The 26,671-nt window shown below is 43.0% G+C and overlaps 2 protein-coding genes across 5 annotated transcripts in view; one reads left to right on the plus strand and one right to left on the minus strand.

Annotated features, from left to right (window-relative positions):
• Window positions 1-254: 254 nt before the first annotated feature.
• Window positions 255-4,283, plus strand: tlx3b (T cell leukemia homeobox 3b). The gene is made up of 4 exons (XM_070962447.1): window positions 255-427; window positions 502-936; window positions 2,017-2,254; window positions 2,804-4,283. The coding sequence occupies exons 1-4, from the start codon at window positions 400-402 to the stop codon at window positions 2,985-2,987; spliced, it is 885 nt and encodes a 294-aa protein (XP_070818548.1). The 5' UTR covers window positions 255-399; the 3' UTR covers window positions 2,988-4,283.
• A 22-nt stretch (window positions 4,284-4,305) lies between these two features.
• LOC139331118 (A-type potassium channel modulatory protein KCNIP1) overlaps window positions 4,306-26,671 on the minus strand; it is a 38,776-nt gene continuing 16,410 nt past the window's right edge. For 2 of the 4 annotated variants that reach the window (XM_070962449.1, XM_070962450.1), the window contains exons 2-8: window positions 9,648-9,772; window positions 8,765-8,834; window positions 8,610-8,680; window positions 8,407-8,514; window positions 8,142-8,246; window positions 6,366-6,428; window positions 4,306-5,929 (exon numbers count right to left, since the gene is read on the minus strand). In XM_070962449.1, the coding sequence (XP_070818550.1) occupies window positions 5,882-5,929; window positions 6,366-6,428; window positions 8,142-8,246; window positions 8,407-8,514; window positions 8,610-8,680; window positions 8,765-8,834; window positions 9,648-9,772 (590 nt within the window). In that variant the 3' untranslated portion in view covers window positions 4,306-5,881. Of the gene's footprint in view, window positions 5,930-6,365; window positions 6,429-8,141; window positions 8,247-8,406; window positions 8,515-8,609; window positions 8,835-9,647; window positions 9,773-18,944; window positions 19,274-26,671 lie in introns of those variants that run through there. The other 2 variants (XM_070962451.1, XM_070962448.1) reach the window with 2 other exon arrangements.

The raw sequence follows: 26,671 nt of genomic DNA on the forward strand, positions 1-26,671 counted from the left end.
TTCCATGAAGTTGTCGCTTGCTCTTCGCTCTCCATATATATATATATATATATATATATATATATATATATATATATATATATATATATATATATATATATATATATATATATGGGAGAGTGGTTATGGGAAACCTTGGTTATTGTGCCAAATCGTGGGCCTACCCCCATTAACATTCAATCAGTCATTCTGGTGCCAGCCAATGAATGGTGGAGAGGGATGGAGGAGGACGGAGCTGCTAGACGGAGCGTTTTGACGCGCTGAGAGGAGGACAGAGCGTCACATCTCTCCAAACGCCCATCAAACTTTCACCACAGCCTGTAGAGAGGACCCAGTCCTCTGAAAGAGGCCTGTTAGAGACACGGACACGCTGGATTCTGGGCAGACGGCTGGACAGCGATGGAGACACTACTCGCGATGACTTTTGGTACAGTTTGACCCTGCTGTGAATTTCCCTGAAAACATCTCGTTCGGTTTTTTTCATTGCTTTTTGCCACACAGCGACGGGGATGGAGCAAGCACCCAGCGCGCCGAGCCCTCCTCCCAAACCAGCCCATCACGAGCCCATCAGCTTCGGCATCGACCAGATCCTGGGAGGCGGTACAGAGCCAGAAAGCGGGCGCACGGCTGGAAGACAAACTGGATCCGATTTAAGCAACGGGGACGGTTATTACAGTTTAGGAAGCCCGACCGGGGCCAGCGCGCCCTCATACACCGCGCTGTCTATCTCCCTCTCCGGTATAATGCCTCCGGTGGAGGCTTCTGCTTCATACGGGGAGAGCAGGAGTCTGGGCAGCCGGGGAGTGATTCGAGTCCCGGCCCACAGACCCATGACAGCTCCGGGACCCCCGGCCCCCGTGCAGAGCGCAGTCCCTGGGTTTGGAGGACTGTGCTTCCCCTGGATAGGGAACAGGTTTGCCAAGGACAGAATATCAGGTAGGCCAGCTGTTAGACCTAATGGGTTCCCCTCATTAATATTTTATTATGTTTAAAATGTTACGAGACTAGCTGCTGCTGAAAACTAAAAATAAATAAATAAATTAAACTAACATTTACGTAACCAGACACAATATAAAAACAACAATATCAGCAAAGGGTATTTACATGCAGCCAACTGAACTGTTTTCATTATTTAAACAGCTGAAAAAGGAGGAAAACATACAACAGGATACACGTTTTTTGTTTTTAAATAATGGAGTACACTACATTTACAGATTATTACTAAACGCCTTGTGTCTGCGTTCCTGACTTCCTCCTTTAATTTCTGTTTTTTTAGAAGTTTATTTCATAATGCAGATAAGCAGAACGAATCCACTGACGCACAATCACAATGTTTGTAAATAAGGAAACAGCACCAGCATAGCCTGTCATAATTTATTACTGCAGTGAAAATGAACTAAAATGATATTAATAGCTGCAGTGAAGATAAATAAGAATAAACTGACCTGTTAGGCTGTCAAATAATTAATAAACGATTAAAAAAAGCAAACAAACTGTTTAAAATAATAAAGGGTGGAATATTTAGTTCTCGTTTTTTCTTTGACAAATAGATAGAGAAAGTTAAAGTGTAGAATAGGCGGATAAAAACTGGTTTAAAATATTTTCTCACAGCAGCCGTGCAGCCCGTTTTACTGAAGATTAACAGGAGCCGTTATTAGCAAAGGCCTATAATACAAGAAAAGATAAATAGGCCAATAGGCCTGCTGTCCTCTCTGTAATTACCAGTACGGAGAATAATCTAAGGCCAAACAACTTTAAGATGAGTATTTATCCATTTTTTTTAGAATTGCACTCTCCCCAATCCTTTGACCAGACTCATCTTTCACAATAAATTTCATCTCCAATATTTCACACAAGGCTTACACAGTCTAAACAGGGAATTGTTGTCAAACAGGGCAGATATATGTGATATATGGCCTTGAATTTCCATACAGAGTGGGGAGTGAATTAGTCTGTTTGGTGCTGTATAAAACCTCATCTTCCACTCACCGGTGTGTCTCTCTCTTCCATCTGCAGCGGCTCTGGTGCCGTTCGCCGTTACGCGGCGGATAGGACACCCCTACCAGAACCGGACACCGCCCAAACGGAAAAAGCCCCGCACGTCCTTCTCCAGAGTTCAGATCTGCGAGCTGGAGAAGCGCTTCCACCGGCAGAAGTACCTGGCCAGCGCCGAGCGGGCCGCCCTGGCAAAGAGTCTGAAGATGACAGACGCACAGGTCAAAACCTGGTTCCAGAACCGCAGGACCAAGTGGAGGTTGGTATGACATGTCTTATCCTAGTCTCTAAATACGTTTGTGACCGCATTTCACCACAGTTCACCAGTGGAAACTCGGACACATATGTTTCAGGTGTCCATCTCTGAAATCAAAGTTTCCTCGTTTAGCAGGTGACCCTTCGCGCAATTTCCTGTGATTTGACCCCGACACGGAAGAGAAAAACCGCAGGCCAAACAGAAACAGCAGCAAACCAAATATTTCAGCTTTAATACGGTTTAATCTGCATTTTCCTACCTTGTTATTCTCCTACAATTCATACAAAATATGTAGCCTAAAGTATATTTTTAAAATATCCAAAATTTACAAATTATCCCTGGAAGTCAGACATCTTTTTTTAAAATGTCTTTATTTTTCATGCTTGAGACAAACCTTCATCCTCGCTCTAGACATCCTTTTATTTTATATTAAGAACTCACCTGCTGACTCTCGTCTTCTGTCCTTAAATCATACAAAACCAAACTTTTTTTATTTATATATGTATGTATTTATCAGTGTTTTAATTTTTTTTTACTCCTGTCTTCTTTCAGGAGACAGACAGCGGAGGAGAGGGAGGCGGAGCGTCAGCAGGCCAATCGCCTCATCCTGCAGCTGCAGCAGTCCGCCCTCCAGAAGTCCCTCAGCGAATCAGCGGTGTCGGATCCACTGTGCGCCCATAACTCCTCCCTGTATGCCCTGCAGAACCTCCAACCCTGGGCCGAGGACAGGGAATAGAGACAAGACACCACTCAATCTAATCAATAAGCATCATCTATTATCCCTGGGAGAATAGATAAATTCAATTAGGCCTTCATGAGGACAGTGGGACTAACTTTGATCCATGAAATGGAGAGAAAAAAATGTTGGACCAGAAAAACCGAAGAACGGGTCACAGCCTGCGGTGTGGATGGTTGTGAAAATGGACCTGAAATGATGGTGAGTGATGCCTCAAAAAGCAGAACTTTCTTGGAATAAATCTTGCAGCTCTGTACTTGGGAACAATAAGACTCTTTCAGATCCAAAAAGCAAACAGAACTTGTCATTAAAATTTCTTGTCACCCTGTGATCGTCCTTGTTATGCTTGTACTTATTCTCTTTATTAGAATAAGACGCAGAAAGACATTTGCCCCATTAGACCTGAAAGAGGCAATTAATTCTCCACAATGACCCAACATGAGTGTTTTCTGAAGGTATTTTCTTTCAACTCCACCATCTACTTAATAAGATAAGACTTTATAGATCCCACACTGGGGAAATTAAGCCAGCAAGTATTACAAAAAGCAAAAACAGTGGCACAGAAGGGTCAAAATAAAAAGCATACAGCATGTAATTTAATATGATCTGACACAATCAGACTTTCCTACACTTTGAAGGGCCAGATAAAGGCATGGCCTTCACCCCAGCACCTATACAATGCAGTATTTGCATAAAAAATGTGTTTCTGGGTTTTAAATGAATCTCCCAAAATTAAAAACAAAAATGTCTTCACAGAAATCCAGATAAAAGCTGGTTCAGGGATTTTTCTTCTTCCAGTCTCATTTATAAATACACCCACTCCGACTACACAATCCCTGTGCTTACGCAGGTGTGGTGTGCCACCATAACCTGAGAAAACGGTGCCCAAAATGTTACATTATGGGGGAAATGTTTTTGTGAGCAGTAATAAAAGGAAAATAGATGGCAGGACTAGCGGGGGGAGAAGTGAAGAAAATATGAAAGAGGCTGTAAGTTGGGTAATAAAGGGAGTGATGCATGTTCATTGATGATGGTGACGTTTTTCCATATGCACATTATCTTGCTTTATTTGTGGGCCGTGTCCTCTGGGATCAAGGCGCAAATGTACAACTCTTTTTGTACTTTCACTGTATATGTGTAAATAACAGTATAAACCGTTCTTGTGACTCTTTTTTTTTTCTTTGCTTGTGCTTTTTATGGCGCTATGAAAAATGATTTTAAGGTTTTAATACGTAGTAATTCTAAGCTATGAAAAGGAAAAAGTTATGGAGCAACAAGGTAAAAAAAAAAAAGAAAGCACACGTGAATTTTGTTTCTTGAAAAGTTTATTGATAAATATAATGATTTTATACAATATTTCAATACACACATGGGTTTCCTTCTGACAGTTTTAGGCTGTCTATCTGTTTGTCTTCCTGTCTGCCGTCTATCTGGACGTGTGTCTGGGTACCTTTGAGATGAGCTGCATCTCACTGAGATTATTGGCAGCACAGTGAGTAGGAATGACAGTAAATCACTTATAAATCTGTGTTTTTTGTCCTGCTCAATCTTCAAAACGATGGCTCTTGTTTGAAACATGGCTTCCATTCCTTCAGTGAAAAGGTCTCTCCCGTCCTCTGTCTTATTCTCTCGTCTTTGTCTCCCTCCATTCTTTCTCCACAATCCCTCCCTCTAGCTTCTCTCCTCTGTCTCTCCCTCACAGTGAAAGGTTTGGTCGCTCTGAGTCGACGTATTTTTTCTAAACAGACAGGACTGACGCCAAAACTCTCCACTCGAGCAGAAACACTGTCAGTTGAGCTGGACTGAAGTCCACAAGATACATGCTAAAAAAATGACACTACTTTTTATTCAGGCAAACAGAAACTTTACATCAGGACACCACACACACAAACACATGCACGTCCCTGTATCTGTCTGCGTCTGTGTGCCAGGGAACCTCTAAATGGACTTTTCATTGAAGGTAGAATAATTATAGTTATATCCATCTCGACAGAAAGATAGACAGATAGAATCAGAAACACACATACAAGACGTGAATGACTCCATACAGCGAGAAGAAGCCACAGATTCAACGGTTAAATATCTACAGTCGAGTCGTTACAACACTGAAACACTGACCGACACCACTGGAACACACACAGTAGGAGTAAAGAGGGCTTTTGAAGAAGCCGTCACGAGACATAAGACTGCCGCAAGCTGGCTGAGGTCAAATTCAGCTCTGCAGACCTGCGTCTGAATTCAGTGGACGTCTGTGAACAGATGGGTCCATGAGATGCTGCACCCAGACCGTGGCTTCCCAAATTTATGCACTTAGCAAGAGTATATTGCCGCCAAGTTTTTTCATGGCACATACAGGCCTACGCTAAATACGCCACAGGCCTCTGTCTTGCATGTTTCACAATATTGCTCACATTTGTTGTGCTCACACCGAAATTTAGGATGAAAACAGCTGTTATTTGAGCATGTAATGCACAAAGTTTGCATTTGTTTGATCTCACTGCTAAGCTGCTTTTAGGAATGCTTGATAATGTGGTTCAATTTACATATATCAGAAAAGCACTTGACCAAATGTGAGAGAATCGGTATTTACACAATGTCCCAGGTGGCAGCAACCGTGATGTCAGCATCAAACAAGGGAGACGGAGACGGAGGTAAATGGTCACAGAAAGGTCAAATGAAGGGTTTCAGTCTTATTGTCATTTTCCAAAACCAGGGGTTTGTTACAGCAAGACGCCTTCCATGAAGTTCTGTGGTAACCGTCCGACACAGATTGTCAAGGTCTTTGTTCTGTTTCATCTGCAAGCCACACTGTGTTCATCCCTCCTTCTCCTCCGCCTTTGTTCTCTCCTCTCCTCTCCCTCTCTGCTTTCGTCTTGTTGCAGCGTCTCTGTTGTCTAGATGACATTCTCAAAGAGCTGTAGAGACCTCATGATGTTTTCATCCTGTGGAAAGAAGATCGAAAATGAAGAAGCTGACAGAGAGGAGAAAGTCATTCAACATCACGATTTAATTCATTTTACTGGCCACTAGGGGGCAGTGAATGCCTGTAAAATGTTAGTCAGTGATCTCTCTTCAGATAAACACCTTGATATGAAAGGTTGCAAAGATCATGATCAATAGGCCGTACAGTGAGGCCTTTTCTTTTGCAAATAGTGAGCAAAATTCCTTGAGTTTGCAAAAAGCTACAGTAGCAGCAGACATTTTGACTATGTAATAATAACATTATTAGATGGTTCTGTTCTATGAGTGTAATTCATTTTTTAATTTACGCCTGTGCTTTTCCTACTGTGACTTGTCAAAATGTCCTTGGTGGAAAAGGCCTATCGCCAAGTTAAAGGAATTGTCAGGAGAGCTTAAAGAAAAAAAAAAAAAAAGTACCTCTTGACAAGACAGGATGAATTCATCAAGTGTGACCACACCATCTCTGTTTTTATCCATTTTCTGTGGAGAGCAAAGGACACACTGTCAAGCCTTCTGTTCAAGGTGTGCCAGGGAAGATGTTAAGGTATCAGCCATTGATACACATGCAGTATCTAAATTACTACAATTAATAGAATTATTAGAATATTTCATACTCTTGCTGTCTGGTGAAAACCATGTATGTCCAAATTTAGGGATTTTGATTTTCTAAAGGATTAAGTGCTCCTTTATGGTCTGAAAAAAAATCTACTTCTTAAGACAAATAAACCATATGAAAACACTTGGATTAGCTGGAAAATGTCGCAAAGCTGAAAACGGGGCTTTTTTTCTGATCTCGTGAAAAATGGACTTTGTAGAAATATGTGACTCTCTCGGGACACCAACTGCAATGGTCTTATATAATATGTTTTACTGCTGTAGATTAAACCACCAAGCAATATAAATAAATTCAAATTAGCACAACCTTAAACAGCAGGTTGAACCAGAATAATACTATAAATCACATAAAGGTGTAACAGTAAAACACTGACCGGCACTGTTTTACTGCATGATTTCTGCATAACTTTTCTGCAAATTTGCTGATAACACTAACATACCTTAATTTAACACAGGTTTGGAATGCAAGACTTTTACTTATAAAGGAGTACTTCAAGTGTGGCATTAGTACTTTGACTTAAAGGACCAGAGTGCAGGATTAAGCGACACCTAGTGGTGAGGTTGCAGATTGCGACCAACTGAACACCCCTCCCTTTTCCAAGTGTGCAAGAGAATTTATGGTGGATGCTAAAAATGCTAAAAAAAAAAAAAAAAAAAAAAGTGAAAGGAGTCTGTGTTTTGTCTGTTCTGGGCTACTGTAGAAACATGGCGCTGCGACATGTTGGACCCTGTGGAAGAGGACTCGCTCCGTCTGTAGATATAAAGAGCTCATTCTGAGGTAATGTCGACACAATTCTTATTTTCAGGTGATTATTCATCCATCCATTGTCTATACCCGACTATCCCTTTTTGGGGTTGCAGGGGGGCTGGAGCCTATCCCAGCTGTCAATAGGCGAGAGGTGGGGTACACCCTGAACCGGTTGCCAGTCGATCGCAGGGAAACATATACAAACAAACAATCATTCACGCTCACACTCACACCTAGGGGCAATTTTAGAGTCACCAATTAACCTAATGAGCATGTTTTTGGTCTGTGGGAGGAAGCCGGAGTACCTGGAGAGAACCCACGCATGCACGGGAAGAACATACAAACTTCACACAGAAAGGCCCGACCCGGGGATCAAACTGACGACCTTCTTGCTGTGAGGCACATGCACTACCTGCCGTGATTATTCATAATGAAAACATAATTCTGAATATTGTATTTCATTTCTGTCAATAGATCCTCCCAAATCCCACACAGCGGATCTTAAAACACAGGATCTGAAGACTTCCTCTACTGTGGCTTATTCTCTGAACTCACTGTCATTTGGTAACTTCTCTATTTTTCTGCGCTCTTTGCTGTGTTACACTTCTCATAAATCACCTCCTCAGCTTCAGTTTGTTTCCCTCTCTTTACTTGCTCTTTATCCATGGTGGGTATCGCTGCTCATCCAAACTACCAGTTGTTTTTTTGCTGCTGTTGCTGCTTCTTGAAATTTAAACCATGTGTGTGACTGATCCATCACTGCATTATCAATCAATATTTCTGTTGTTGGGTTTTTATGACACTTAAATAAAGGACTCGGGTGTTGTTACCTGAAAAAAGGCATCCACATGCTGTTTGGGTGCGTCAGTTTTCAACACAGGGTAAGTGTACTTCCCCATCATGTCATATATGGCTCTGACGATGTCTGTCATCTCCTGTGAAACACAACAGAAGGACACACACACACACACACACACACACACACAGATGAGACGTGAAGTGTGAGATTAACATAAGAATACAAACACACAGTGCATATCGTCACATCTGGAAAAATAATGAAGGTCAAGCTCGAACACATCCACAAACACACACCTCTTTGTTGATGTATCCGTCTCTGTTGATGTCGTACAGGTTGAAGGTCCACTGGAGCTTCTCTGTGACGGAGCCCCTCAGCAGGATGGATAGAGCTGTCACAAAGTCCTGCACGAGAGAAAAAGGACAGAATGAAAAAATACTATTTGAGTAGGAACTCCTCATAACCGAGTGAGTGTGCAAAATGCATTAATGAAGCAAACCTCAAACTTTATGGAGCCGGTATGTGCTGAGTCAAATGCATTGAAGAGGAAATGTGCGTAGGTGCTGGCATCTGCAGGAGAAGAAGAAGAAAACACGGGGTAGAAACATGACAGAGACAAAGACGCAAACAGCACAACACACAGTCTCTCTTTACCTCCATGTGGGAAGAACTGGGAGTATATTTGCTTGAAAGTCTCCTCATTTACGACACCACTGGGACACTCCTGGAGAGAAAGGGGGGAGTTAAGAAGAGAGGGTGAGAGGGTGGGAGATAGACTTTGATACTGACAGGTCAAAAAGAGAGACTGAGCGAGGGTTTAACAGACAGAGGGAGTGTGATGGAATAAATTAGGATGAGAGCCTGGCGATTGGTTAAACCTCAGTGTGATTGAAGGTGTATTATCAACCAAAGTGCAACAGACTGCAGTTGCAAACTCTGACCTTCTGTCCAGGGTGTCACTGTTGAGCAAATCATTACATAGAGCTTTAATTAAGGTGAAAGCTAAAACAGACGCTAAAATCATCCATCTGTCCCTTTGTGATACCTTATTCTGTTCTAATACTGTAGCATTTATTACATTCATAGTCTTCATTTAGGGATTTCAACCAAAATAGATCTTCAGCAAGGTTACATGAAGGTTCAACTTTCTGTGCGCCACCAAGGTGGCCTTGAACAAGGCACTGAACCCCTAAATGGCTTGAGCAGTGACTATGCAGCAGCCTCCTCGATCTGAAACCTCTTCACCAACGCATGTGCATTGCGGGCCTATGTGTGTAATGAATAATAATAGCGAAGTGCAAAAAAGTCATTTTTTGTCATGACACTCTCATTTGATTAGTTTAGAGACAGAGATGATGGATTTTCACATTGTGTGAACCCTTACAGAATATTGAGGCAGCAATAGGTTTATCCTGGGTTACGACACAAGCCGGGATGAGAATGAAGGATTGAAGCTGTTTAGTAAATTCTTTCATTCACAAACAAATACAATAACATTAAATTTTGCTGAGAGGAGTGCACCTGCACCGTCACCTACATTCTTAAAGCCCCTGTAGAGCACTTGGAGCTCTCTTTTGCTGAAGTTGGTCTGAGCTTCTAGCTGGTCGAGGCCCTCCGGTCGATGGCACACCATGGTCATCTCCAAGTCATCGTCAGCTTTGTCTGGAGGAACGCACACACATAAACGCAACATTATTTAACTCATAAGTTAAGTAATAAAGAGTGAGAAAGCAAACGAAAGGAAGGATTGATTACCCAAGTAAAAAGAAGGCAGTGGATACATGGTCAGGAAAGCGGACACAGTGCCGCAGTGAAATAATCTGCACACGTCAAGTTTGAATAATTTTTTTTTATTCTATTAGGCAGAAATATAAAAGGGAAAGTGTGGAGAGGAGAGACGATGAGGGGTAGAGGACAGTCTAACAGCTCCATGTTCCTCCTCTCACTGGCCCTTTGATTAACAACTCATTACTCTCCTCGCTGGAGGGGAGGGGAGAGAGGACAAACCACTGACTCTGAGACTGCACACACACATACACACACGCCCAGGCTCACAGTGCCTATAGGTGAACATGACACCTCCCCTCTCTCCATCTCAGACACTCATCTCAACACTTGAACGAGTGCGCACATACTCCCCGAAGCAATCTACAATGTAATAATTATGCATACTGTTATAACTGCGCATAATTTAATAGAAATAGTAATAAAAATTCAGAATATGATAAAGTGGTCATAATGAACACTATTAAAATGCTAGACCAAAAAAAAAAAAAAAAAAAAAAGGTGGTTAAGGAGTAAGATAGTAAGGCGCATTGATCTAATACGTCCTCGTAATATGAATGTTTTGGAGGATAGGCTGGTGGACTCTCTGGCAAATACATGTGCACACATTTAGACCTTGTGTCAGTCTAGACTTCACATCCAAAGAGCTGCACGGTGATCAAGTGCAATTTCCTCTGTCTTCTTAGCATTTACATGTAAAGTACAGTCATCACAGCAGTCCACAAAGCCCACAACAAGTGAGCTGAAGCATTTTTAAGAGCTCCCTCTCCGCTTTAACAAAGTGTCGCTGAGTGCAACGTTCACGCTGTCCTTGGCAATCCAGATTTTGAAACATCAACAGTTTTGAAATAGAAGCATTTTTATCTGTATGGCCAAACCATTAGCACTTTGTAAAGCTTCATTACACCAACACCTCTTCAGTGGCACTCTCTCTGTGAATCATGGGTACCAGGTCAGCGTTTTCATTGTGCCAGGCAAAGACAACGTCCCCTCACTGCTAAATTAAACCCCAGTCAACAGCCTCGCCTTGTTAGATTCGGCATCCAGTGCTCCCACTTAACATCTGCAGGCCTTTCCACGTAAATAACTTCAAAGAAGTGTTCCCATCATGGTTTAAGAGCCAAAGTGAGTCTGAATCTAAATGTCAGCTGTGATGTTACATCCCTTTGAACTACTAAGTCTCAATTTGTCCCTCAAATACAGCACGGTAGATACTCTGTAATGACAAGCAAAACATAATGCCACTAATTTTACACTGGAATAGTCAACATAAAAGAAAATAATCCATTATGTTATCCAGCAAAACCTTATTACACTGTGCCCACTAATTTTTCTACATTAAAGCTGCATTATTACATATGCAGGCTCTCTTTATATAACTCCTGTCCGTTGCCTCACACACACACACACACACACACACACACACACACACACACACACACACACACACACACACACACACACACAAACCCTGAAGGCCATTCGTTTCATCGGTCAGGCAGTTCAGTCAGGCAGGGTGGACGTCCACACTTGTGCCCAAGGTGAGATTATCCACACCCTGTTCCCAGCAGTCTTCAGGTGTAGCCTACTGTATTCTGCATAATTACACACATGCACGCACACAACACAGATAACACATTACATCAGATGCACATGCGCATTATCTTCAAACTGTATCCCACACACAAATCCAACTGTGAATTCTCTGCACGTGTAAATCAGCATCACGCCTGCACCTACTTTTGTTTTTTCTGGTTTGGTCTAACAGTCTTACAGCCATTCATGAACCTATAGCGTTAAATAGTATGCACTCCTCTGATTGGCATCATTGCCGCTCTATTGTCCACATTAAAACCTTGATGACACCTGCACAGTCACCGTCACACTCCATGCTTACACTGAAAACCACCACAGCACAGGACATCCTATCTCAAAGTAAAATTGCCTCATAAAGAATAATGAAAAAGTCACACCAGTCGCTTGAATGTGTTTTGAATCAGCATACATTAGCATGCATTAAGATCCTTAAGAAGACAGCACTGACTTAATTAACACAAGTGCCAGAGTCAGGATCAGTTAGCATTCAGGTTTAAAATTGTTTTCTACTCCTTCAGTTCAGTTGATCGGAGAGAAAAGCGTTCACATGCAGCTGTTTGTGTGGGCAGAAAGCAATTATTTTCCCATTTCTCTTTCATCTTGCTCTTATATCCAAATTATTGCAGAAACCAGTATCAGCAGGGCAAATAAATTTCAGCATGTACAAAAGATATGTATGCATGCAGCTGAACCAAAGCCATGCATGTTAAGTTATTTGCGGCATTCTGATAAAAATAAAAATGTAGGAGGCAACAACTTCAGAATTGTAAATTACTGGTGGTGGACTTCACCAATGACAACATTATAAAAATAAAGTAGTGGGAGGAACACAAGTGATGCCATTTGATACTACTTAAAGTAATTATCTATTATAGTGATTAGCTCAGTGAGATGTCAGTTAGTTGTAGCTGTACTAGGCTCAGTTTTCTAGTAATAGCAATTATTGACAGTTGCAGCAGATCTATCAGTAAACAAACCATGTATGAGACTGTTGGCCAAAGCAGATTTAAAATATCAAAAGCATCAGAGATTAAAAAAAAACAAAAAAACAAGCCCTCTACAGGGAGCCAATACTATGAGCTGTTAATGGCAGCGGTTCAGAATTCAACGCTGCTTGTAACATTTATTCCGTTTGTTTATTCCTTTGATTTTCTGAGAAAGTAGCAGCTGAAGCCCACATGTATCGAGCCCTCCCACGTGAATCATCTTTTATTTCTTTTTTCCCAGTAACTTGCTCACAGACTGACATCGTTGCTGATGGGGTTAGTGCTGGATGACACTGATAGCAGATGTAGCACTGACTCACCCTCCACAGTGATGACTCCCAGCAGGTGCAGCATTTTGACGGCCCCACAGCACAGCAGAATGATGGCTAAGGTGTGCAAGCTGTTCTCACTCTGCTGCTCTCTTTCCATTTTGGTTATTTCTTTCTTCTTTCCTCTGACCTCCAACTCTCTTCTTATCCCTTTACTTCTAACTCACATAAATATGCAAACGTATTGTAAACTTTTAAACTTGTTTCTCTAAATTCTCTATCTCGTAAACTTTCTATCTATCCTGCTTCCTCCTACAGTGAACTCAGTACTCACCTGCCTCTCTCTATCTCTGTCTTTTTATCCCCCTGTTTCTCTATTCCCTGGGGCATCTCCCTCTCTTTATCCTGACCTTCACTCCATCTCACTAACTCTCTCTCTCTCTCTCTCTGTGCCCCCCCACCAACCCCACTCCCCCTCCGTTACAGTCACTGTGTCCATTCTTTGGGAACTAGGCTTCAAATCGAGGGTCCGACCTGAGCGCACTGTAACAATGATATACTCACCTTGTGCTGTGTGACCATATGTGCTTGTGTTGAGACCGTGCGCACCTGTGCATGTGTGTGTATGTGTTTGTGCATGTGCAGATCAGCACTTGATTAATTGGCTCCATTAAGACACACAGTCATCCCCGAACAACAGGGGGCTTAATTTACCACAAAGTGACTTTTCTAACTAAACATGCCAGTACCTTTAATATAACTCACCCTTCAATGTAAATAACACTTAATGTAAATCAGTAATTATGAAAATCAAACCTAATCTGTAATGTGGACTCTATGCAGACTTAATACTGTATTGCATGTGCAATGCATGTGTATAACCTGCTGTAACCTGAGCGTACCAGCAGGAGGCAGCAGACACCAAAGCAGAGGACACCAGTGTCAAAGCTAATGAAGATGTGTTGCACATGTGAAGATGTGTTGCACATTTCATTACATGTGGTACTTCAGATTTAGATGATATGATTACTCATGTCGTAAAAATGCTCAGAAAATCAGAACAAAATGTCCTCTTTGTATAATAAAATAAAATGTTCCCAATATATAAACATCACAGTGAAATAAACACGAAAGATTTTCTGTAGCGCCTCTCTGCTGTGACCACCTGGCACTCTTTATAGTCTTAATGTGAATGTGAAAAGATGCTGTGATTGCCCGATGAGCTGAAGTGTAGCCGCTGCCTTGCAGGATGCAGGGGGCTCTGCTCTATGAAGAGGTGTCCCACAGAGTTGTCAATTGAAGGTTCGCTTTATTTACTGTTCTATTTACTGTTGCAGCAGTGCCGGGTAAAATTAAATTTACTGGCAAGAGTAGCATTTAATTCAATTTGCCAGACATTTAAAAGATGCTCGGTAGTGTAAACATCACTTGATAAGGATGATTGAGTGTATATTGTGTTCATTCAGGTAATCAACCTTTAGCAGCTTCTTACTGTGACCAGTGGGTAATATTTCTGTCATGGTACAGTGAAAGAGAAAGCTTCCCGTTTATCCACACTGACACTCCTTAACACTGATATTATACAAGTTCTGCTGTACCAAAGCATTAAAAGATAGCATCAAAACCTTGTGATGCATGTTATATATTGTTAAACCCTTCAAAGAGATTAAAATGACAAATGGTGGTGGGAGCATGTGTTAAAAAGGCATTTGAAAGACACATGTTTCACATGTTTATCATACAATAACAGTAATGCAATTTTATATACACAGCAGTTTTGATTCAATAAGATGCTCTGCAATGTGTAATGATAAAATATATCCAAAAAAGGATGCAAAAGAACACACATCCAAATGTGATAAACAGTATACCATTAGTATGCCATGGTGCTAGACTAATACATTTTCATGGACGCCAAGTCAGGCTCCTGCTCAGGGGCTCCCTGACCCACTGGCCCTGTGCCTGGCCTGTTTAGTGATCCATCCATGGAAATTAGAGAGTGGATGGTTCACTCCTGCTATCCCCTGCCAGTGCACAGGAAGCACTCTGTTTTTCTCATCTTTGAAAATGTAAATAATTTGGCTGCAGTGTCAGAGATGCAAGCTTTTGTAAGCAAAGGTCCAATTCTAAGATTCTAGCCCAGGAAACCTTCTTTAAAAGATTAACACTTATGAGTGCTTTGGCAGTGCACTATTGCAGAGTTTTTATAGCAAACAGCAGAAACCTGTACGAAACTGAGTCTGCAAACTTCGCAGGTTAGGAAAATAACCTCAATAAACCCAACCCAGAAAGCCACCTCGAGAGTTTCACTTCTATTTATTACACAAGCTATTATAAGCTGTGGAGTTTGACAGTGACCAAAAGCCTGAACCCTTTTCTTTCAGAGCTTGTTTGGAGTATTAACTGGTGGCCTGAACTGTCAGCAAAGAAAGACTGCCTGTCACTTTCCCCAGCCGGCAACCTGTCACAAAAATACCTCTTACATCAGTAGGCACACATTTCCTCCAGCCCAGAACCAGGATTTAATTCCTAGTTTCCCTCCAGCTGCTGCTGCCTCTGGTATTTAGTGTTAGTTCTAATTTCTCCGGCATCGCTTCCTTTCTTCTGTTTCCCACCAAATCCTCCTTTCTCCTCCATTTCTTATCTCTTTTCCACTCTGCCAAACTCTCCTCTCTCTCTGCCATGTTCTCTCTTTCCTTCTCGTACTGTGGCCTGTAATCCTTACCAGAGAGTGTTACATTTGCATAATCTGAATTAGCCTAATCTGTCGTCCAGGCGGCGACGGAGAGGGCCCGCTCTCACCGGCCTCTTTAATGGTGGAGAGCACTATCCAGGAAAATAGCAGCTCATGGCCACGGGCTCCCTGGAGGTATGGATGAAGTATCTTGAAAATAGATTTTAGCTGCAGCAGTCCCATTTACACCATGCGAGAGCAGCACAACATAATCATGTTCCCCGGCGTGAATTCGAGCTTTCGTTCTGAGACGCATTGTTTTTGCACAGTCAACATCCAAGCCTGTGGACACGGGACCAATCCCTGCCTGGCCTTTGGGCAGTTCACTGAAAGTCCAATGACTTGCTCTGGTTGACAACACACACAAACACATGTATACACACACACTTCACCACATGCATCCAGTCGCACGCCCTCGAACGAGACAAACATGAACACATTATTTCAAGGGTCACAGATAAACTATTAAGCACCCGTGTGTATAAAACAATATACACTCCCATGCCCACACACACACACACACACACACACACACACACACACACACACACACACACACTGTTTGCTTACTAACCCTCAGCCTGTGAAGGAGGACTGAAGTGCTGGAGGGTGGCTGCAGTGTTGTGTGTTTATGTGTATGTAAGGCACAAACACACACACACACACACACACACACACACACAGACACACACACACACACACACACACACAAATGTCACTTCCTCACATATTAGGGTGCCACTGGTGATTAAATGTTTTGGAAGAGTGAGTCAAATACAGCTCATTTACACACACATAGTAGCATGCCAATATTGATTTTTGAGTAAATACATGTCTAGACTAAGAATGTGCTGAAATACACAAACAAATGCACACACAAAGCCAAATACACATACATACACACACACACACAAACACACACACACACACATACACACACATACACTGCTGGATGCCAAGGGTGGAGAATGATGAGATGACTTAATAAGCACTCACACCAGCTAATGGGAGCGTGGGTGATGGAGAAAGGGAGCAAATGGGAGGAAGAATGGAGGCATGAGAGAGAGAGAGAGAGGGAGAGGGAAAAGATGAGGATGCCAGGAGCAGGTGGTGGCATGTGTGAGTGTGGCGGGGAAAATTAGAAGTGAGATAAAGAGAAATAAGCGTGGAAAAGGAGTGGGAGGGAGAAAAGGGGAAAACAACAGGGAGAAGAGGAAGGAGCAGAAGCAGTGAAAGATGTGAGATGGCGGAAAAAAACAAGTAGAAGAAGACAAGGTTGAAGAGTGGGGAGGGAGGCAGCAGAAATCACAAAGAAAGCAAGATAAGAGGAGCAGCAGAGGAGTGACTGAGGAGGCAAAGGAGCGAGGGAGAAGACTGAGACAACACTGCTGTAGGGAGCAAAAGAGGAGAAGATTCACCAGGGAGGGGAGAAAAATGGCAGGTGGAAATCTTGCTCGAGAGAGGAGCTGTGAGAGGTCACCACAACAGATGAGGAGGAAAGGAGCAGATAGCCAGCAAGACAAAAACCAGGCAGACAAGACAACAGGTAGGAGAGCACAACCACCAAAGAGAGGCTGTCAGGAGAAAAGAGCTGAACACTTGACAGAAAACAAAGCAAGATGAGAGAACAACAAGCAGCCTTGATGAAAACAGACAGTCCAGACAAGTAGGCGCGCAAATATTAAGGATGCAAAGGCAGCGAGGCGTTCCTCGTTTCTTTTTTTTTCTTCAGAACACAGTGATGAGCTCGTGCTCAGAGGATCAATCATGTAGCAATGTAATCTCACAATATTACAGCCGTGCGCTGTCTCCCCCTCAGTGTTGCTGTCGGTGTCACGATCCCGGATAACAAGTTATCTGCAACGCGGCTGCACACATACAAGCCCCGCTGCACTAATCCTGCATACGGTGAACATGTCAGAGCAGGAGAGGGAGAGACGCTGAAGTACCACAACACCACGCCAGAATTACAAACAACCTCCTCCAAACAGCTCCAGCTTTACAGCCCATTATAGGGACATTTGAGGAGGTAAAAATAGCTTTCATTTGCAAGAAGAGTCACATTTCACACGTTTCCACAATGTGAGTGCATCTACAACCACCTCATTATTCAAAACAGCAACAAATCTACGCCTTGCCTTTTTTTAAACACCCGTGGGAGAAGGTGTTTGTTTGAGCTTGTGGAGAAAGGAAAAAAAAAACATATTTAAAAGATGAAAGGAGCCATATGCACTCACTTGGAAAATGTCCTGTATGGTTTAATTTGCACTGAAACAGCGATAATAGCCTGCTTCAACAAACAAGTTTAAACGAGCGCACGCTATTAATAGGGGACATTTTAAGTGTGGGACTGATCTCCCGATAAGTGAGTTTGGATTTGTTTGATTTATATCAATGAGGTTTACATGCACTTATTAGAATGAGTAACGAGGGAGGAAAACCTTTCTGACAGGCAACAGGTCTCCATAAAAAATCTCCCTCCTCGCTCCATCTGCATATTTCCATCTCTCACTATCTCGGTCTCTTTCACGTGGCCTTGACTTACTTAGGAATACCCCAATCTCATCAAACTCCCCCTCGCCCACACCCCCCACCAACCCCTCCCGCCCCAAAACTGACATCTTTTGTTGCCATGGCTACCGTGCTTCCAAGGTAACAGCTAGACGGAAAAGTGGTGTGTGAGCAGAGTGACAAATACCTTCGACATGTGTGTGTTTACCAGCGTCGACGCGCACGCCTGCACACACAGCGACACACACACACAGGCTCAAACACAGTCAAAGAAGCTCTTACTCTCCTCCCTTGGTTTGCTCTGTCAAAAAAGATAAGCTCAGCAACAATCACATCCACACACACACACACACACACACACACACACACACACACACACACACACACACAGTATCACATGACAACTTTGTAGATTGAAAAGATACTCCTTTTCCTCGGGGAACACCTGTTGGTCTCTCATGCTCTCTCTCTGTGGCACACATACACCCAGACACACACACACACACACACACACACACACACACACACACACACACACACATCTAAACACACTACAAAATATACAGCTTCTGAAATACCAGCAGTTATTAATCTTTCGTGTGCAGCTCATGCACATGTGCTGTATATTTGTACTGGAGTGTCTGTGTATGTATGTGTGTGTGTGTGTGTGTGTGTGTGTGTGTGTGTGTGTGTGTGTGTGTGTGTGTGTCTGTGTGTGTGTGTGTGTGTGTGTGTGTGTGTGTGTGTGTGTGTGTGTGTGTGTGAGGAATATACAATGAAACACACTGATAAAAGTTTCACTGTGTACATGTGCGCATGCATGCGTTCAGTACAAAGAGAGAAAATCCTCGGTGTGTTTATGTTCATTTATGTGTGTATGAGGGTATAGGCATGTGCATGTGTGTGTGCATGTGTGCATGTGTGTGTTTATGTTTGTGTATGCGTTCCCTCACCCCTGGACGGCCTCCTCTGCTTGGTCTGCATGGTCAGCGTACCCACCACAGCCCCCATGTTTGGCGTCGTGGAAACAAGCGCGTCTGTATGCTGAAGTCTGTATCTCTTTGTCACGTGTTTGGACGGTTAGGACGCACGCACACACACACACACACACACACACACACACACACACTAGCACCCTCTTTCCTCTTCTCACCCTCCTCTTTCTCTCCCACTCGCCTCCTCCTCTCTTGGCAGAAACCCTCTTTCTATCATCCCTCCTTTCATGCTTTCTCACTCCATCTCACGGTGCTCCTCCTCTCTTTCTCTCTCTCTCTCCCCTTCTTTCTCCCCACGCTCTCCCACACACTATCTCCCTCCCTCCCTCCCTCCCTCCCTCCCTCCCTCCGATTTCCTTGTTTTTCATTAGGGGTTGTAGCCTCCCTCCCACCCACCTTCACCCGCAAGCCAAGAGCCTGAGCAGAGCATCAGTGATTCAGTATGAAAACGCCAGGATGTTGATTCATTAAATTATGAATTAATGTGAGTGTACCCACTGATTTGTAAATGATAACACTCTGTGAATCACACTGGAAAAAAAACAACAAACATGCCCTGTTACATTTCACACCTAAATGCATCTGGTTTCCTCTGATGGAGGATAAATTTACAAAAAGATACAGACTGAAATATTGACATGAGAGGGAAATATGAATTAGGGAATGAGGGGAAAACACATGCATTTGACAAAAATTCAGAAGAGCCCTGTGCGTGTTTCCTCAACATCCCGGTTTGCTCATGAAAAGGCCACTTCAATCCATCAACACCTCCATTCCCTCCATCCATCATTCCTGTTCATCCATCCATAATACCCCCACACACACAGGCTAACAGGGGATGGATAAAAAGAGAGAGAAAGTGTGTGTGTGTGTGTGTGTGGGGGGGGGGGGGGGGGGGGGGGGGGGCAGGCAGGCAGGCAGGCAAAAAAGACTTCAAGTCAAGGATGTGAGAAGAGAGAGAGATTAAAAGCAGGAAAAGCCAAGGGGCGAGAAGAATGAGATATCTAACATGGTAGAAATAGAGGGATCAAGACAAGTGTCGGATAATACTGCAGGAGTTTGTGGTCTTGCTTGCAAGAGCTGCGCACACGCACACACCAGAAATCCCAACACGGACCGTACTTACATAGCATACACATGCAAAGCATATATTACAAGGATGGAGCAGGGGAAGAAGTACTATGATGTTTTACCTTTGAGTAAAAACAAAGCAGTAGCAGTAAAGCGTCTTTAAACACCTCTCAATAAAATGGAGTACAGAAAAAGGTAACTTTTAACTATGACCTCAAATATAAGCATGTAAAAGAATTTCCACAATAAAATGTCAATGTCAACAATCAATGCATTCATCGGAAATTAGCATTTAAATGTTTTTGCTTGCTTCCAAAAAGGTTGGTACGCTGTAAAAATCAGGAATAAAAACAAAATGCAATCATTTACAAAGGAACTGTGCTTTGATGAATCTCGCTCCATCCTCGCTTGTGAACGACTGAGCCTTTCCAGGATGCTCCTTTCATACCCAATCATGATACTATCACCTGTCACCAATGAGGGGACTGGTGCTGGGAGTTAGTTTCAGGTATATACACCTGTACGAGAGATTCAATGTTTTTCTCCACTTGTCCTTCACAAATAGACATGTAGTGGAGAGAGCAGTGTCAGCATCACTGCTCTCACCCTCTCATCACTGACCTGGCTGATGTCCCGAGCACAACATGGAAAAATGTCATTGTCAGCTGTGATCAGAGAGACATCAAGAAGATGAAAACATTTCAGAATTTCCTTTTTCCGCCAAATGAGCAAAACATAATGCGTAATAGAGTCGCGGTGGCTTCTGCAAATGACACATATGTCAGGATTTGCAGGCGAGGTTTCAGGAGTCGATCTGGAGAATAGACAGGCTGTCGTTTTCTCTCCACTCCGCCATGCATAATAACGCTTCTGCAAATGTGGCAACCGCGCCGAATATGGGGCACTTTTTGTCTGCTGATGGTGAATAATGAGCGAGGCGTGATTGTTCGGAAGCCATAAGGGAAGATTCAGCTGGAAAGATTTAGTTTGGTGAGTAAAAAATCTACAATCTGCTTCTGTGAAAATTTTTTTTCACAACAGCGAGAGAGACAGAATGGACAGCAGTGGGGAGCAATGATTTCTCCCTGCCCACACACACTCACACACACGCTTACACACACATGCTTACACACACACAGAAGCTCACATATGTACACGCATACATTTTGCACATGCACCAACTGCGGGCAGAAAGAATGGCTGATCATAGGATGAGGTCCCTGTGGACTCTAGTGGCATCCAAACGTAGCATAACCAGTTCCTGCTACACACACACACACACACACACACACACACACACACACACACACACACACACACACACACACACACACACACACACACAGCTCGCTCTGCTATACAACACACTGCTTGTGTTGTGCCTATAGGAATTTACAGGCTATCAAAGTGATTTCTCCCTATCTTCACTGCTCCCTACTTCATCTTTAGCCTTAAACCATATCTATCCATCTCTCTCGCCCCTCTTATCTATGAATTTGTCTCCAGGCGTACGGCCAACGCAAATACACCTCTATCGGGCCATCTCTCCCTATAAATCTCTGCAAACGTCTCGGCCTAGTGTTCCTGTCGTTTCAAACACTGTTCCCGGCTTGTTCCAATCTCAAATCTCTATCCTTCTCTATCTCCCTCCGGTCTCTGACAGGCCTGTTTCCACACACTGACAGAAATGTTTCTCCTTCAAGCAATCATTTCAGAGTCTGTGGAGCAGTGAGAGTGAGAGTCTCTGTGTGTGTGTGTGTGTGTGTGTGTGTGTGTGTGTGTGTGTGTGTGTGTGTGTGTGTGTGTGTGTGCGACTGTGTTTGTTTTTGTGTTTGTGTGTGTACAATATTGCTCCCGAATTGCCTGGTGTTTCCCTGCAGGCATGTGAGGGAATGGCTGCAGACTGTTTTACAAGACCCCTGTCACACTTTTAAGGAAAGAGAGGATAAGAGGCAGAGGAGAAAACTGCAAGAGTGGGACGAGTAGGACAGCAGCACATAAGAGGGAAGGAAAAAAGCGGGCAGAGGGCGGAGATGGAAACATATTTGGCAATGAAAGATGAAGAAGACAGAGGAAACACACCAGGAAAGCTTCCAGCTGGAGATTAGAGTGCGCGGCAGAGAGCGAAAGAAAGAGAAAGAAGTGGGTAACAAGAGCCAGGAGAGTGGGCGAGAGGCATCGCGAGAAAGAAAAGGCAGAGGAGAGAGAGCAAGTGGGACACGCAAACACTAAATTTCCAGAGAAGAGGGTGGAGGAACAAAGAGAATGAGAGGAAAAAATGGAGGAGCAAGCGTGAGAGAAAATGAAACTCTAAAGATCTCGATTAAGATTAAACCGGCCGTTGGAAGCTTCAGAAAATCAGCTCAGCTCTTCAAAGAAGCACATTCAGACCAACCTCAGCGCTAAGCTGCAGGCCTGCAACAGAAAACTGACCATTTTCTAAACAGTTCGATTCTAAATCCATCATGTTGCTGTATGACACTGTCTTGTCAGCGCACAAGGCTTCGGCAATTACTCATCAGGGGCATCAGGGTTTCTTTTTACAGGGTAGAACACGTCTATTAGGAAAATCAATACTAATATCTACCGCTGTCCAAATGACTTCTCACACAGACGCTCCTCTGTATCTTTATTAGTGGACACACGCTGAGCCTCTTGCCAGCTCCCATCACATTATGAAAAAGGGAATAATTAAAGGAGCCTCTGCTATTGATCTGTCATCATCTAGGGAGAGGAGCAAAAGAGAAAAAGAGAGATTGAGGGGGTAAATAGGGACATAGATAAATGGAGAGAGTGAGAAATAGTGGTGGGATGGACGGGTGGAGAGGAAAAAGAGGACTAAAGCAGGAGTGAGAGAAGGGTGGAGGTAAAGTTTGAATGGGAGATGGAGAGTGATTAACGAGGGAATCGATGAGAAAAACCAAAGAGAGACACCGAGCAAAGGGAATAGAGTCATCTTCCTCTTGGACATGCTTTGTGCTCCGCCATCATTCTCAAGGCTAACTAGAGAAAAGGGATGTGATCACACACACACACACACACACACACACACACACGCACACACTCTGGCACAGGGAGGGAGCAGCAGGAAGATACTCATCCAGATTCGAGAGGTTGTTTAAAGAGGGTTTTGCCTGCAGGATTGAAAGAGGAACAGAAAGAGCTCAGAGTGACAGACAATCTATTGGAAGTGAAGCTCCTGAAGGGGCTGAGTTCCAACAGTATTAAGCAGTTTCAGTGCACTCAGTTGAAACAATTAGTTGATTAATCCATTAGTCGATTAACTATTTGATAACTGGTCAATTGTATAATTTTTTGAACCACAGTGGCAAACATTTGACTATTTCCAGTGTCTCAAATGTGAGGATTTGAAGCTTCTCTGAGTAAACTGACTGTCTTTTGGACCAGTGGTGGGATAAAACAGCTGATTTAAATATGCCACCTTGGCCTAATGGGATTTTTCCACTGTGCCCACGAAGCAAATGCATGATCCTTAAATTCTCACACATCTTGCAAAAAAATGCCCACACACACACACACAAAAAAAAAAAAATCACACAGTCAATCAATAACGAAAATAATCACTCTAGCTGCAGCCCTGCAGTGCAACAACAGCAAACAGCAGCAAACAGAAATGTGTGTTGAAGTTGAGATTTGTATTTCTCTTACATGTATTTGTTTTGCATGTGTCGAGATGAAGATGTCTACCAAGTGCATGACACAACTGTGGACCATGAGTCACTGACCTGATGTTTATGAAGGCACAGGGACACGCCATGCATTATTTACAGCAAAACCAGGAGCACACAAACATGGACACACACACACACACACACACACACACACACACACACACACACATAGAGTCAGATTACATACTTATTTAACAGCTGAACAGTCAGTGTTATTTCAAGTGTCAGTGTGCAGTGAAACAAATAGAAACATGCTGCAGAGTGTCAGTGAAAGCAATGATAAATCTCCCCATTCCTTTCTTCTTACAGACTCACTTGAGTTTTTCATATAGTGGAGTTCTTCATCTTTTCCTCTGCCCATCCTTCACACTGCAAGAGATTTTTATTTCTCAGAGGTCTGCAGATTTACTTGGCGACACACAGTCCCCTCAGTAGTTGCTTGTTTGTTAATAATTAAGGAAACAGTTTATTTTTATAAGGCATGGAACCATTCCTGTAGGGCTTCATTACTGTAAGGGATGTGTAAATTACTAATTTGTTGTGTTTGCCTAACCTCCACCCCCTTGTGTTTATATTATACACAGACTACACAGGTTGGTATGGGAATGCGAGATCAATACAATTTTTTTTAAAAATTTTTTTTTGAGTATCTTGTTTAACTCAAGGGATCACTAGAAGTACTGTAAACTACATAACTACATAAGATGCATAGACATGTTCTCTTTATGTCCAGACACTACTGAAAACAGAAGTCTGAGTTTAAATTAACGGAGATCTCAGTTAGCTGCAGAGCATGCGGTGTAAAATGCTGCTGGCCACATCTACAGTTTGCTCTATATGTACCTCATTTCAGCTGCCACATTAATTCAGTTCAAGTGAGGTACGTCACTGCTGTCATAACTGTGCATACAGGCCTCATCATATAGTCGGAGCTAAGTAGCTATCTATATTCTTCATCTGCATTTCTCTCATTGGCTCCAGTATCACAAAGGCCTGAAGGCAAGCACAGGGCTGAGCTGTCTACGGAGATAAATTGCATGGAAAATGTTGTTTATCTTTCAAGGATTGAGCAAAGCATTTGCCTGCAAATATTATGCAAATATATCCTTATTTATACAGTATATTGATTTTTTTATCTAATAAAATGCTTGAACGTGGGTTTAATCTGCAAAACTGAGAGATCAAACGCTAACAGAGGATCTAAAATGACGGGCAGATTTTTTTTTTAAAAATAGAAATGGTACGTCCCATGAAAATCTACAGAGAACAGAATAGAATGCAAAGAAATATGAGATACGAGGCTGTAATATCACATTTTCATCATTGCACACTTGAACTCAGTCACACACACGTGCTTCGGGCACGGGATTAACCAGAAACATGTTTTCATGTTGCCATGTGCCTAATAAAGCTCATTTGCTGTCCTAATTGGCCCTTTTGGTGCACTTCTTTTGATGTGCAGGGATGAGGGAGAGGGGTGGAAACTTTAAAGCCTATTAAAGAAACAGGGCTCGTCTCCCCTCAGCTCTTTAGCCCTGCAGCAGACGGAAACATTGAGCCAAACACGCCTGGTCTCCAGAAGACCCACATGCACAACTATTCTATTTACATATATTCTTCTGGCCCCAAACTGAAACTCCACATGAAAGCGTCAAGGAGCTGCAGTGATCTTGAGAGTATAACAAGGCTATCTTCTGTGCAAAACTCACAACACAAAGAGATGTGAGGGCTTGAGAGAGCAAAAGAGACAGACAGACAGACAGACAGACAGACAGACAGACAGACAGACAGACAGACAGACAGACAGACAGACAGACAGACAGACAGACAGACAGACAGACAGACAGACAGACAGACAGAGACAGAAACCCTGAGATAAACAGCAAAGGCAGACGAATAGCCATAGATCAAGAAGAGAGCGGCTCGGGGAGTGGAGGAAGAAAAACTTGAAGGGAGAAACACATAAAAGACAAAATGAGGGGGTGAAATGAGGTGAGAGCGAGCAAGACAAAGAGAGGGAGAGGGAAAATTCACTTGACGGAGCGAGAGAGTACAGAGAAATGAAAGTAGAGGCAAAAACAAATGGAGCGAATTGACAGGGAGATGAATGTGTCGGCAAGGTGCAGGTTTTGTAGTTTATAACATACCCACTGGGAAATATTTCATAGGAGCAGAGTAGTTTGAGCACAGTGACAGTGGACAAATTTATTTTTTGGCCTCAGGTGGCAAAAGACTTATAAATTCCATAATGACAACTTATGACCGTATGTGGCTGGTTAGGACACTGGCTAATATCTCTGCTTTCTAGTTTCTCTGGAGGAAAAGCTGATGTTGATGTAGGCCACAGCATTAGTTCAGTTTCATTTAGTACGCCTCACCAAAAACAAAAACACCTGCTTCGCTTTGTATAGCTACTCTCTTGAATTCATTTCAGTGAATTCATCACTATAAAACGCTCTGGATAAGCCTGTAAAGGGGCTGAATTTGTTTAGCGCTTTCATGCCAGAGCACAGTGTGGCTCTCATTCAGCATGCACAGCACAGATCTGGCCATGGTGAGCGAGTGGGGTTTAGCATCTTGCTCAGGGGTACTTTGAAACAGAGGCAGGAGGTTGCAGCGGAGGATCAAGCCACTAACCCTGCTATTAATACCTGCCCTGCTCCACCTCCAGAGCCACCAGAGGGTTAAAAGGATTGCAAAAGTTGCGTGCGTGCAAACCTAAAGCAAATGTTCTGAACATTTCATGACCTGCGCTCCCTTAAAGTAAAGCATCATCTGTTTGTGGCCCCTCGTCGAAGCAATTTTACAAGAAAAGCACTGATGACGGGACATCCTGGTGGTCCAGTGATTAAGATACACACAGAGTGAGTGGAGTGCTGCAGGTTTTTGGCAGGCTGTCGTTTCTTGCTCAAATCTCCCAGG

This window comes from Chaetodon trifascialis, chromosome 5, assembly GCF_039877785.1.
Source record: "Chaetodon trifascialis isolate fChaTrf1 chromosome 5, fChaTrf1.hap1, whole genome shotgun sequence".
In the NCBI taxonomy this organism is placed as follows: Eukaryota; Metazoa; Chordata; class Actinopteri; order Chaetodontiformes; family Chaetodontidae; genus Chaetodon; species Chaetodon trifascialis.